The sequence below is a fragment of the Schistocerca cancellata genome, chromosome 9 (assembly GCF_023864275.1).
Source record: "Schistocerca cancellata isolate TAMUIC-IGC-003103 chromosome 9, iqSchCanc2.1, whole genome shotgun sequence".
Taxonomy (NCBI): Eukaryota; Metazoa; Arthropoda; class Insecta; order Orthoptera; family Acrididae; genus Schistocerca; species Schistocerca cancellata.
The window spans coordinates 285,931,251-285,944,211 of NC_064634.1; the positions used below are offsets into that span (position 1 = coordinate 285,931,251).

The 12,961-nt window shown below is 44.1% G+C and overlaps 1 protein-coding gene across 1 annotated transcript in view; it reads left to right on the top strand.

The window, feature by feature from the left end:
• The window catches only part of LOC126101356 (tachykinin-like peptides receptor 99D), a 474,069-nt gene that overhangs the window by 48,929 nt on the left and 412,179 nt on the right, over nt 1-12,961 (top strand). The window contains exon 3 of the mRNA XM_049912024.1: nt 4,128-4,345. Within this exon, the coding sequence (XP_049767981.1) occupies nt 4,128-4,345 (218 nt within the window). The remainder of the gene's footprint in view (nt 1-4,127; nt 4,346-12,961) is intronic.

The following is a 12,961-nucleotide window of genomic DNA, read 5'->3' on the forward strand; positions in this document are numbered from 1 at the left end:
ATTTTTACATTACACTCTCTTGCACCAGCATTTCTCAGTAAAATCTTAAGTAAAATGGTCTTTGCACGATCCATTTCATTTTGTCCTTGCCGTGAAACAGTCTCCATTGGGGGTGCAAGAGCTGTCGCCTATAATCAGCTTCACATTCCTTAGTAAAATTCAAATAGGGTAAAACAAAACTTCGTCATGAATAACAAAACTTCTCACAACTGACACATTACAGTTTTTAATGTTAATAAAACATCAAAATGTTTGTGTGTGACAGAAGTGTTGAGAAATGGTAGCAATTCTATTGCAAACGATCAGGAATATGAAATATTTCCTGTTAAATTTATTCTTAATCAGTGATTATACTCTGTTCGAACATTATGAAATACATCGAAGAAAACGATTTATTGACATATAGCATGGATTCAGAAAATACTCCTGTCGTGATTGACAACTGGCCCTTTATTCACACGAAGTAATGAGCCCTATCGACAAGGGATCTCAGTTTGATTCCATCATTCTAGATTTCCAGAACGCTTTTGCGACCGTTCCTCAGAGGCCAATTCTAATCAACTGCGTTCCTATGCAGTATCGTCTCAAGTGTGTGACTGGATTAGTGATTTCCTTTCAGGAGGCACACAGTTCGTTGTACTTCACGGAAAATTTATCAGTAAAACAAAAGAGATATCCGGCGCTCCCCACTGAAGTGTTGTGGGTCCTTTGCTACTTCTAATCTATACAAACGTTTCGGGAGACAATGCGAACAGTCCTCAGACTGTTTACAGATGACGATTTCGTTAACCGTCTTTTCAAATAATGAGAAGATTGATATAAATTACAAACAGATTTAGACAAGATATCTTTATCGTGGCAGTTGACCCTGAACAGTAAAAGGTGTGACGTCCTCCGTATTAGTATTAAGAATCCGTTATATTTCGATTACACGATAAATAATACAAATCTGAAGGTTATCTAGTCAACTAAATATATAGGGAGTAATTACAAAAAGCTTAAATTGGAACGTTCACAAACAAAATATTGTGGGAAAGGCAAACCAAAGACTGCGTTTTATTGGCAGAACGCTTAGAAATGCAAAAGATCCACTAAAGAGATTGCTACATTGTGTTTGTTCATCTTCTGCTAAAGTACAGCTGTGCGGTATGGGATTCTTACCAGATAAAATTGATGGAAGATAAATGATCACCATATTAAAGTAAGACAAATCTCAGCCCGCATGGATAGATTTATGTTTTCGTTTTCGCGCATGTTGTTAGAGAGTGAAATGGTAGAGAAAAAGCTGAAGTTGGTTAGGTGAACCTGCTGCCAGGCACTTGATTGTGAATTGCAGAGTAGTCATATAGATGCAGATGTAGAACAGCGTAGGTGGGGAAGCTGCTGGAAGGAGATAGCATTCAGCAAACAGACTGGGCAGCCCGATCTCCCATTTAAATCCCATCGAGCACGTGAGGGATGCGTTGGTGAGTCGTATTGCAGCAAGTCCGTATACACTGTAATCTATAAATATAAAAACAGTGATATGTAAAAAATATACGGCAGTCTGCCAATGTAATCGTATTCTTAATGACTCAATAGTAGCGGCTGAAAACACCTCTCTGAAAATGACTCACAAGAATGTTCTTAATAGTGCAGTATCTTTCACGTTAGCCCGACACAGATCAGTAATTAATAAACTAGTTCAGTTCTCAGGGTAGTTACGTAATCGTAGATATTTAACTGTCTTTTCCTTATTTACCCAACACCACAGATATTATTCCAGGCACGTGAGAACTCGTGTGCTTATTGCATCAGAGAATATTTCACATGTAAAATACTGCAATACGTAACTTAATATCGTGGTTTCGTCTTGATTCCCCCAATATAAGATAACTACAGTAGCATCTACAAATGAAATCCTATAATGGAACGGAATTGGAATCCTGTGACCTGACCTTTTCTGCCTGGGATGTTATCTCGTGATATAAAGAAAAGCTGTAAGTAAAATTTGTTAAATTATTGTCAGAGGCCGCCGGGCTTTTAAGATCTGAAAGAAAGTTAATTATCCTAACCGACGGCACGTCTCGTAGATGAGTTAAAAGAAAAATGTTAAAGATTTTCTAAGATGGCGCCTAACAATGAAATTTCTTTGTTAAGGCCCATATCTACATAGGAAAATACATGTATCAGATTACAAATTGATTGACCGCATACACAAATTCTTTTGACAAAGTAACGATTATATTTTTCTGGTGCCGGCCGTTGTGGCCGAGCGGTGCTAGGCGCTACAGTCTGGAACCGCGCGACCGCTACGGTCGCAGGTTCGAATCCTGCCTCAGGCATGGATGTGTGTGATGTCCTTAGGTTAGTTAGGTTTAAGTAGTTGTAAGTCTAGAGGACTGATAAAAAAAATGTCGTGTGACCAGGGCCTCCCGTCGCGTAGACCGCTCGCCTGGTGCAAGTCTTTCGATTTGACGCCACTTCGGCGACTTGCGCGTCGGTGGGGATGAAATGATGATGATTAGGACAACACAACACCCAATCCGTGAGCGGAGAAAATCTCCGACCTTAGGGTTGACAGTCTGACCACTCAGCTACCGGGGGCGGACTAGGGGATTGATGGCCTCAGATGTTAAGTCCCATAGTGCTCAGAGCCATTTGAACCATTTTTCTGGTTTTAAGTACAGCTTACATTATTAGCTGGTACATAAAGATGAGCTTTACACAACAACGTCCTCTTTGGTCCGAACCCAAGCAGATAAGATAAGCGAATGACAAAGGAAAGATAGTTCATGCATAGAAGCGCAAGAGTCCATGGAATGACATGTCCATTGTAGTTCTATCTGTCTTCCTTAGTGTAACTTGTCGGTTCTTTATGAAATTTATCGTAATATTTAGTTTACATATTTTTAAACCCAAGACCACCCAGGAGACACAGTACAACACCAACGACCATCCAGCGGTTGTCAATTGCCCTGGCTGAGGAATAGAATTTTATACCACAAGAACTGCTCACCAATCTTGTGACCAGAGTGGCAGCACGTACAGAGCATGCACTGCCATCCCTGGTGATCTCACAACCTATTAAAAACGATATGCCGCCTTTTGTAATGTCCAGGGGATCTTCGTAAATCGCGGTGTGTAGTTATTGTCATTGAATAAAAGTGTAATTTCTATTCGCCTCATTGCGTATTTCTTTCAATTACCTTTTTGATTACTGAAGCAGTTCTATGTATGGTCCAAGTTTCATTTAACTATGTTACTCGGCAGTAACACATCATGAGAAACTTAATGCATTCTTGTCCTTAAGTTTTGCACATCAATGTACGAGGGGTGTGCAGAAAGTAAGTTCCGATCGGTCGCGAAATGGAAACGACTATGAAAATCAAATAAAGCTTTGCACATATGGTTGAGCAGTATCTCTAATGTGACCCCAGATAGCATCAAGTCGCTCTTCTCATTTCTGAGGTCACAGTGAGCGCGTAAAGATGTCTAGAAAATAGTGTCTCCCTCCAAGTACGAGGGCCTTGGTGAGAAATTTCGCCTGAAGCTATGCAGCCAACATAACATAACTGTCGTGCGGTGTATTCTTCAAGACAATTCTCAGCCGCATCCTGTGGGGGCGCTGAAGATGCTCCTGCATCGTTTTCAATTGGAAATGTTGTATTACCCACAATACAACCTGTAATTGTCTCCCTCTGAGTTTCATCTCTGCTCACATGAACAGCTGGCTATGGAAGACAACATTTTTTGCACAGACAACGAGCTGTAAGCCAACGTAGAGAATTGATGGAAAGCACTGGCGGCTACCTTCTGTGATGAGGGTATTAGAAATTTGGTACAACACTAAGATAAATGTCTAAGTCAGAACGACGTCTACGTAGAGAAGTAGCTGGAAGGCGCAGCTAACTAACAAATAAAAGATTTCTGATTTTCACTGTGGTTTCCATTTCGTGATCAATTGGAACTTACTTTCTGGACAGCCCTCGTAGATGCGGAGCCAGCATTCAAAAGAGGTATCTTGCCTTTTCAGTCCACGTCAGACGCACAGTTTTAACCCCATCAGAAAGTCCCAAAGTACCGCACACTACGCTTGACCGATGGGTTGCTCCTGCACACAGTGAAGCGACGACTCCCGTGCGCAGGTGAGCGCGTGGTGACGAAGCCGTTCTGCATCAACGTGCACCTGTCCAACGAGGCGATGATGTCGTACCGCATGGTGCTGTTCCTGGTGCAGTACCTGACGCCGCTGTGCATCATCTCGTACGTGTACGCGCGCATGGCGCTCCGCCTCTGGGGCTCCAAGGCGCCGGGCAACGCACAGGACACCCGAGACGCCACGCTCATGAAGAACAAGAAGCGGGTGAGTACCGGCGCTGCTGCGCGTACTGCGTCGTAGCAAAACGCGTAACGCATCCCAAACACGACGCATTTGTTTCACATAAGCAAGCAATCATAATTCTAGCTTACGATGCCCCTGTGAAAATTTCCACGACAGTGTAACACTATACCATTTAAATCACAAATATATTTATCTATTCTAAAAATCAAGTACTTTGTCAAATGTTTTTCCAGTTAACAGATTCTATCCCTAGAGTATCGAACAGGATGTCTGTAACATGAAACATAAGCTATATCATTCAACATGGTTGAAAACACTGTACCAATTGGTAAACTTAAACGATTTGGCATTGGAACAAAAAATTTAAAAATTACTTCAAAGGGTTATAGTAGTGGACTGGTCTGACTCACCCACACTGGACGGACCTTATTCTGGGCATTTAATCGCATGAATGTTCTCACAAAACAGTTGTTTAAATATCACATACATCAACACTACCTCGATAAAAGAAATCTTCAAAATTTACTTAAGATAAGAAAATACAATTTTTCGTTAAAATTTTTCAATGCTTCTAAAAGGAACAAATGAAGTCAAGGATAACCCATAATAAAATACTCAGTCTGTTCAAAGCAGCAAGTTCAGTTCAATCCGACTTAACCAAAAGGTAAAACATCAAAATGGATCTCAGAATTTCTTCGTTAAACGAACAATTATACTGAGGGGACATAAGTCATTGGATGGCGATACGCACATTTATTGATGGCAGTATAATAGTAATTGTGATAGGACAGGACACTGACGGATCTGTTATTGGTATGAATGCATGGTTTCGTGGCGATATGAATTAATAAAATTTTCTCGGGCTTCCAGCCGCGCTCGGTGGTTAAAATCTCACGAGATTTCGACCGAGCTCTCCTCAGTCGTTGTCAAGTGGTAAGACTGACTGCTGTGTCGCCGTGGCCGCGTCGTTATGCAGGATGTTACAGAAAGGTACGGCCAAACTTTCAGGAAACATTCCTCACACACAAAGAAAGAAAATATGTTATGTGGACATGTGTCCGGAAACGCTTACTTTCCATCTTAGATCTCATTTTATTACTTCTCTTCAAATCACATTAATCATGGAATGGAAACACACAGCAACAGAACGTACCAGCGTGACTTCAGACACTTTGTTACAGGAAATGTTCAAAATGTCCTCCGTTAGCGAGGACACATGCATCCACCCTCCGTCGAATGGAATCTCTGATGCGCTGATGCAGCCCTGGAGAATGGCGTATTGTATCACAGCCGTCCACAATACGAGCACGAAGAGTCTCTACATTTGGTACCGGGGTTGCGTAGACAAGAGCTTTCAAATGCCCCCATACGTGAAAGTCAAGAGGATTGACGTCAGTAGAGAGTGGAGGTCATGGAATTGGTCCGCCTCTACCAATCCATCGGTCACCGAATCTGTTGTTGAGAAGCGTACGAACACTTCGACTGAAATGTGCAGGAGCTCCATCGTGCATGAACCACATGTTGTGTCGTACTTGTAAAGGCACATGTTTTAGCAGCACAGGTAGAGCATCCCGTATGAAATCATGATAACGTGCTCCATTGAGCGTAGGTGGAAGAACATGGAGCCCAATCAAGACATCACCAACAACGCGTGCCCAAAAGTTCACAGAAAATCTGTGTTGATAACGTGATTGCACAATTGCGTGCGGATTGTCGTCGGCCCACACATGTTGATTGTGAAAATTTACAATTTTATCACGTTGAAATGAAGCCTCATCCGTAAAGAGAACATTTGCACTGAAATGAGGATTGACACATTGTTGGAGGAACTATTCACAGACGTGTACCTGTGGAGGCCAATCAGCTGCTGATAGTGCCTGCACACGCTGTACATGGTGCGGAAACAACTGGTTCTCCCGTAACACTCTCCAAACAGTGACGTGGCCAACGTTATCTTGTACAGCAGCAAATTCTCTGACGCTGACATTAGGGTTATCGTCAACTGCACGAAGAATTGCCTCGTCCATTGCAGGTGTCCTCGTCGTTCTAGGTCTTCACCAGTCGCGAGTCATAGGCTGGAATGTTCCGTGCTCCCTAAGACGCCGATCAATTGCTTCGAACGTCTTCCTGTCGGGATACCTTCGTTCTGGAAATACCGCGCCACGGCTATTGCCCCGTGCTAATCCATACATCAAATGGGCATCTGCCAACTCCGCATTTGTAAACATTGCACTGACTGCAAAACCACGTTCGTGATGAACACTAACCTGTTGATGCTACGTACTGATGTGCTTCATGTTAGTACTGTAGAGCAATGAGTCGCATGTCAACACAAGCACCGAAGTCAACATTACCTTCTTTCAATTGGGCCAACCGGCGGTGAATCGAGGAAGTACAATACATACTGACGAAACTAAAATGAGCTCTAACATGGAAATTAAGCGTTTACGGACACATGTCCACATAACATCTTTTTCTTTATTTGTGTGTGAGGAATGTTTCCTGAAAGTTTGGCCGTACCTTTTTGTAACACCCTGTATAGCCGCACTGCTGACTGTGATGTCACTAGTGCTCTCTTCCTCGCCATATATGGTAATGTTTTCATTCCACGTCTGTTATTTGTATACAGGTGATTCATATAAAAACCCTTTCGACGTGATTATGGCCGCACGAATTGAATTAACAGACTTTCAACGCCGTATGGTAGTTAAACAAAACGCATGGGACATTCGAGTTCGGAAATCGCAAGCGAATTCAGTATTCTGAGATCCACAATGTCAAGAGTGCGACAAGAATACCAAATTTGAGGTATTTCCCCTCACCGCGGACGACGCAGTAGCCGACGACCGAGAACGGCGGAATTTGCGGAAAGTTGTCAGTGTTAACAGACAAGAAACACTACATGAAATAAGAGCAGAAAATAATGTGGGACGTATGACGAACGTCCCCATTAGGACAGTGCTGCGAAATCTGGCTTTAATGGCCTTTTCTAACAGCTCGACATCGCGTGCAGCGCCTGTTCTAAGATCGTAACCATTTAGGATGGACTGTAGACGACAGGAAAACGCGGGACTGCTACGGTCCCAGGTTCGAATCCTGCCTCGGGCATGGGTGTATGTGATGTCCTTAGGTTAGTTAGGTTTAAGTAGTTCTAAGTTCTAGGGAACTTATGACCTAAGATGTTGAGTCCCATAGCGCTCAGAGCGATTTTTTTTTTTTTTTTTTTTTACAGGAAAACAGTGACCTGGTCATATGAGTCCTGATTTCAGTTGCTAAGAGCTGATGGTAGGACGCACTATACCAGCAGGTGGAGGCTCCATAATGGTGCGAGGCGGCCCGCACGGTTAGCCGCGCGGTCTAACGCACTGCTTTCCGGGCGGGAAGGCGTGCCGGTCCGTGGCACGAATCCGCCCGTCGGATTAGTGTGGAGGTCCGGTGTGCCGGCCAGTCTGTGGATGGTTTTCAAGGCGGTTTTCTAATTGCCTCGGAGAATGCGGGCTGGTTCCCCTTATTCCAGCTCAGTTATGCTATGTCGGCGATTACTGCGCAAACACTGTCTCCACATACGAGTACACCATAATTACTCTACCACGAAATCGTTGGGGTTACAGTCCACTGGGGGCCGAATCGCACATTAACCCTGGGTTCGGTGTGCGGCGGCGGTGGGATGAATGGACTGCTGTAGCCTGTTGTAGGGTTATGTACCACTGCGGGCTACCGCGCGGACTAAGCGTCTCCGTCGTTTCTAGGTCCCAAGTTCCATACAATACAACACAATACAGTGGTGTGGGCTCTGGTTACATGGAATGTACTGGGTCCTCTGGTCCAATGGAACCGATCATTAACCGGAAACGCTTATGTTCGGATACTTGGAGACCATTTTCAGCCATTCATGGACTTCATGATAGCAAGCATCGATGGAATTTTTATGGATGACAAATTCGCTCTGTCACTGGGTCGCAATAGTTCGCTCTTGCTGTGAAGAATATTCTGGACAGTTCGAGAGGCATACATCCCGAGACCTCGCCGCTTTCCTCTCAGGAATCTCCTAGGTAAGACCAGCAACACGGACAGGGCAAGAGAAGCACATAGAGCCAAAAGATGAACAAGTATAACAGACCACTGGAGAGAGCGGAAGAAGAGAAAAAGATAAGGTATGGTGAGGACTGGGCTGGACCACGAAGACCAGACAGATGCAGCCTGGCCTGGGAGGAGGAGGCAACGGAGTGTTCTGCCAACCCCTCAATTGGACGATAAGGTGAAGAGGCTATCCGTTATAAAGAGTGGTAAAAACACGCTTCACATATAAAACGAAGCGGGCCGCAGAGGCACCGTCTCCTACCACCAGGGGTAGCGAGCGTGGGAGAGTCCGCCGCTGGGCGGCTGCTTCCCTCAGGAGATCCAAATTTTAAGAGATATAAGAAATTATTATTGTTGAAGAAAAGCAGGTAACAGTTACTGCTATTCACTTCTTTGAAAGACTCAGCTTGTAAATACTTTCTTATTGGCGCCTATAATCAGCCATTTTTCTGGTATGGCACTTAGAACGTTCTTAATGAAGTACGTACGCTCTAATTTGTCTCGGTTATGCAGTAAGGAGCGTAATTCTGTATTATTAGAAAACTCCCTCTGACTTTTGGCTACAAATGAGTTACGGGAAAAGAAATTTGCATTGTTTCTTCATTCTCCTGACAAAATTGAGATTTGCATTTCGACACTTAGAACCTTTTCACTTTCCACTATTCAGTTGAATTTAGAGTCTGTTGTCAATTCGCAGATAACGGCCTTTAAATTAGTACCAGTTTTCTGGATTTTATAGCAAGGTTTGGCGTGGTGATATTCACAATATTTTCAGAACTTAGCGACTCGTTTCTGTGTTGAGATGATACGTTGGCGTCTTTATAAGACGGGTTAGTTTCTAAGCACAATACAGAAAAGGTTTTTCTTTAATCCAGCCGAATATTACGTTCTGTGGACTCATCACATTCCCATGTAATGAGCTTGATTCAGTATTTGGAGATACATATAGATAGTGTATTGTTCCTTCATTTCACGAGTAGTGACTCAATTGAACCATATGTTACATGGAGGTATGTTGAGCGTGTCACGGTAGCAAAATAACGCTTTCTGTGCAATTACATACTTTTTTATCAAATGTTGTAAACGTTATTCGTGAAACCTTGCCGTTATTTTCAAATTCTGATGTATTATGTTCACTCTGGCTTCATCAAAGTCAGCAGCCTTGCTAAACTATCATTGCGGTCAACATAGACATATGTGACTACAGTGAGCAATAAGTGTTGCCTTATTTTCTTTGCATGAAGTTTCAGAACAGAAAGTAAGTTCCCAGCAGGAGTTTAAAGAAGGTGCTGGCGCATCATCACTCTGTATGTGAATGCTTTGTTTCTGTCAGTATTCATATTTCTCAATACAAAGGTTATGCTAACAGAATGGGCCAAGAATGCGACAAGCCACATGCACAATGTGACACCTGGCTGAAAATGACTAACAAATTCGTGGCGCATGCCATCGGTAATGCTGGAATTCAGTATGGTGTTGGCCCACCCTTAGCCTTGATGACAGCTTCCACTATCGCAGGCATACGTTGAATCAGGTGCTGGAAGGTTTCTTGGGGAATCGCAGCCCATTCTTCACGGAGTGCAGCGCTGAGGAGAGGTATCGATGTCAGTCGGTGAGGCCTACTGTTATTTTGTCTATATTACAGAAATTTGCACTGCGCAAAAGAATTTAAGCGTCAATTTTTTCAAACCCCGTCATATTCTCGCCTTGCCACCCAAAAGTGTGAAATTAGGCTTAATGGTGCTTCGAGCTTCCTCCGCAACAGTACAAAACCATGCCGATATTACAGAAATTTGCACTGCGCAAAAGAATTTATGCGTCAATTTTTTCAAACCCCGTCATATTCTCGCCTTGCCACCCAGAAGTGTGAAATTAGGCTTAAAGGTGCTTCGAGCTTCCTACGCAACAGTACAAAACCATGCCGCTCTGCGACGTCACCCTCGGGCACGGCGACGCAAGATGTCGACGCATGCGAAAGAAAGACGAGAGCTCAGAAGCTCATGTGAGGTGTAAGATGGGTTAAAAATATCATATTGGCACCAAATTGCACCGGCATTCTGGCTAGCGCCACCGAGGTCGTGTCGCACGATGGAAGGGTCGTTACATCATCGCCTTAACCATATCTCAGCCGTTTTCTTGATGCTCCCGCGTTGGAAGTCATAACCGCGACGCCCATCGCTGAAATCACGCCTTAGTCTTATAGGTGGCCGAGGAAAACATTTCAAACACATCGCCACTCAGAATCTAAACACATTTTGCAGTGCTATGTGCAACAGAACGACGTTCGTGACATCTGTTGCCACTGATGACAACTTCCTGGAGGATTAACCCTTTCTCTAAGGATATTGATGGACTGCAACACCATTGAATGTGATCTCATTCCTTTCGAATGTAATATGACTACAGTGTTTGCTCTGGTATACAGGATGGTACCATTAGGAACCTTTCAGAAAAATTCGACGCAATTTGAATACGATCTGAAGCAGCAAATGGTGTTTATCAGTGTTCAGCGTCCTGTTTTTCAACATTCTGTGGCGTGACCAAGGGGAGGAGAGGGGTGCAAAGTTGACACGTGCATGTACAAAACGACAAAGGGTCCCTCTAAGAACCCTCAGTTCGGCAACACCCATGGTGTCACCTGCACACCTCTGTTGAGCATTTTAAAAATGTACCTGTTCAGAGACAACACCAGACCGATTCCTTGGCGCCTGCAGACTCCTCCTTCAACATCCTACAGCTGAGTGGCGCTACACTGCTGCTCTAGCACCTTCTTCAGGCATGCAGTATCTAATGGGTCAGAAGCCTATCCACAGGCAGCTAGGAAAACGGTAAAGAGTTGTCGCTGTACAAACACATTCGGTTAAAATGCTCCACAAACGTGAGTGGGTGGCATGAAGGGTGTTGGCAGACTGGGGATGGAGGTCTTAGAGGAATACTTTAGCGTTGTTTTATTCATTCACGTTACAATGTCACAGTTGCCCCCTTCCTCCCCCCCCCCCCTTCCCCGTGTGATCACTCCGCAAAGGATGGCAAAACAGGAGAGCTGTTTCCGATCACGTTCATATTTCGTAGAATGCTTTTGAACGATCCGTCATGTTTCCTCCCTGCATACCAGAGCAAAAATTGCAGTTGTGCTACATTCCAAAGGAGTCAAATCACTATCAGTGAGGTTGCAGCTTCACGATGTCCGCAGAGAAGCCGTTAACGGTGCTTGGGGTGTCGGCAGTGTCAAAGGCTGCTCAGAACATTGTTCTGTTGCACATCGTACTGCAAACTATCGTTTGCGCCCGCGAAATGTGTGTAAATCAACGCCCTAAGCGAAGGAGTAGATTCAGCGACGCGCTCTATGACACCTCCTGATGCCTTTCTTATCGATTCTCAGCGATGGTGCGTCTGAAATGTTTTCCCCAGCCATCCGTAAGACAACGGTGTGATTTCAACACTGATCGTCGTGGCTCTGACGTCCATCGCTGAAGCGTTAAAAGAAGTATGAGATGTAGTTAGCCGGCCGCTGTGACCGAACGGTTCTAGGCGCTACAGCCTGGAACCGCGCTGCTGCTACAGTCGCAGGTTCGAATCTTGCCTCGGGCATGGATGTGTGCGATGTCCTTTAAGTAGATCTAAGTCTAGGGGGCTGATGACCTCAGATGTTAAGTCCCATAGTGCTTAGAGCCATGTGAACCATTTAGATGTAGCTAACGGGGAGGGGGGCGGTGAGTGGTTTGACGGCCTTCCCATCGTCTGAAACGTCCACGGTGGCGTTGGTCAGAATTCTGGTGCCAACCAAGGTGACCTCATTAACCCACGTGACATCTCACGTGAACCTATGAACTCCGGTATTTTTTTGCGTGTGTCCACTTCGTTGCTGTTTGAAACTTCACCGAGCCTGAGAGTGATGCCACAAGGCGGTAAGTTTTCGCACCATTTCAGAGGAAGGCACTTTCGCGACAAATTTCAGATTTCTTCGTCGCATTGGATTAAAATGACGGGGTTTCAAAGAAGTGACCCTTTAGTTCTTTTGTTCAGTGTATGTTCAACACGTCCTCTTAAACGTATGAATCGATTTCAACCGAAACTAGTACACCACATACCATCTACTAACTGTAAAGGCGGACTGTGAGAGTAAGAACCACCTACCTGTCTAAGTGGTGGGGGTGAAAAAGAAGAGTAACGCACCGCTCCCAAATACCCAGACTATATTCATCCTGTGTATGAGAATGAGGGCACTTAGTGACTTGCAGTAAACTTTACACGTATTTTCAAACTTTTACTGTAATTTTTCTCACTGACACCCCCCGCGAAATGATTAAATGAATAAAGTTTAACGACCACGTTTTCACTACTCATGCAATAAAACTACCGCATCAGGTATGATGTTTTAATTTATTACTTCTTTACTAGTAACTCTATTGGGAAGGCATTTGGCAGACAGTACCCGCATAGAGCACTGAATGTACATGCAAATTTATATTATTCTAAACCACATAGCTCAGAAGATTTGACGTCATAAACACTGAGATATTTCAAAAACTAGCTCTTATAGAAATGGAGCGCAAA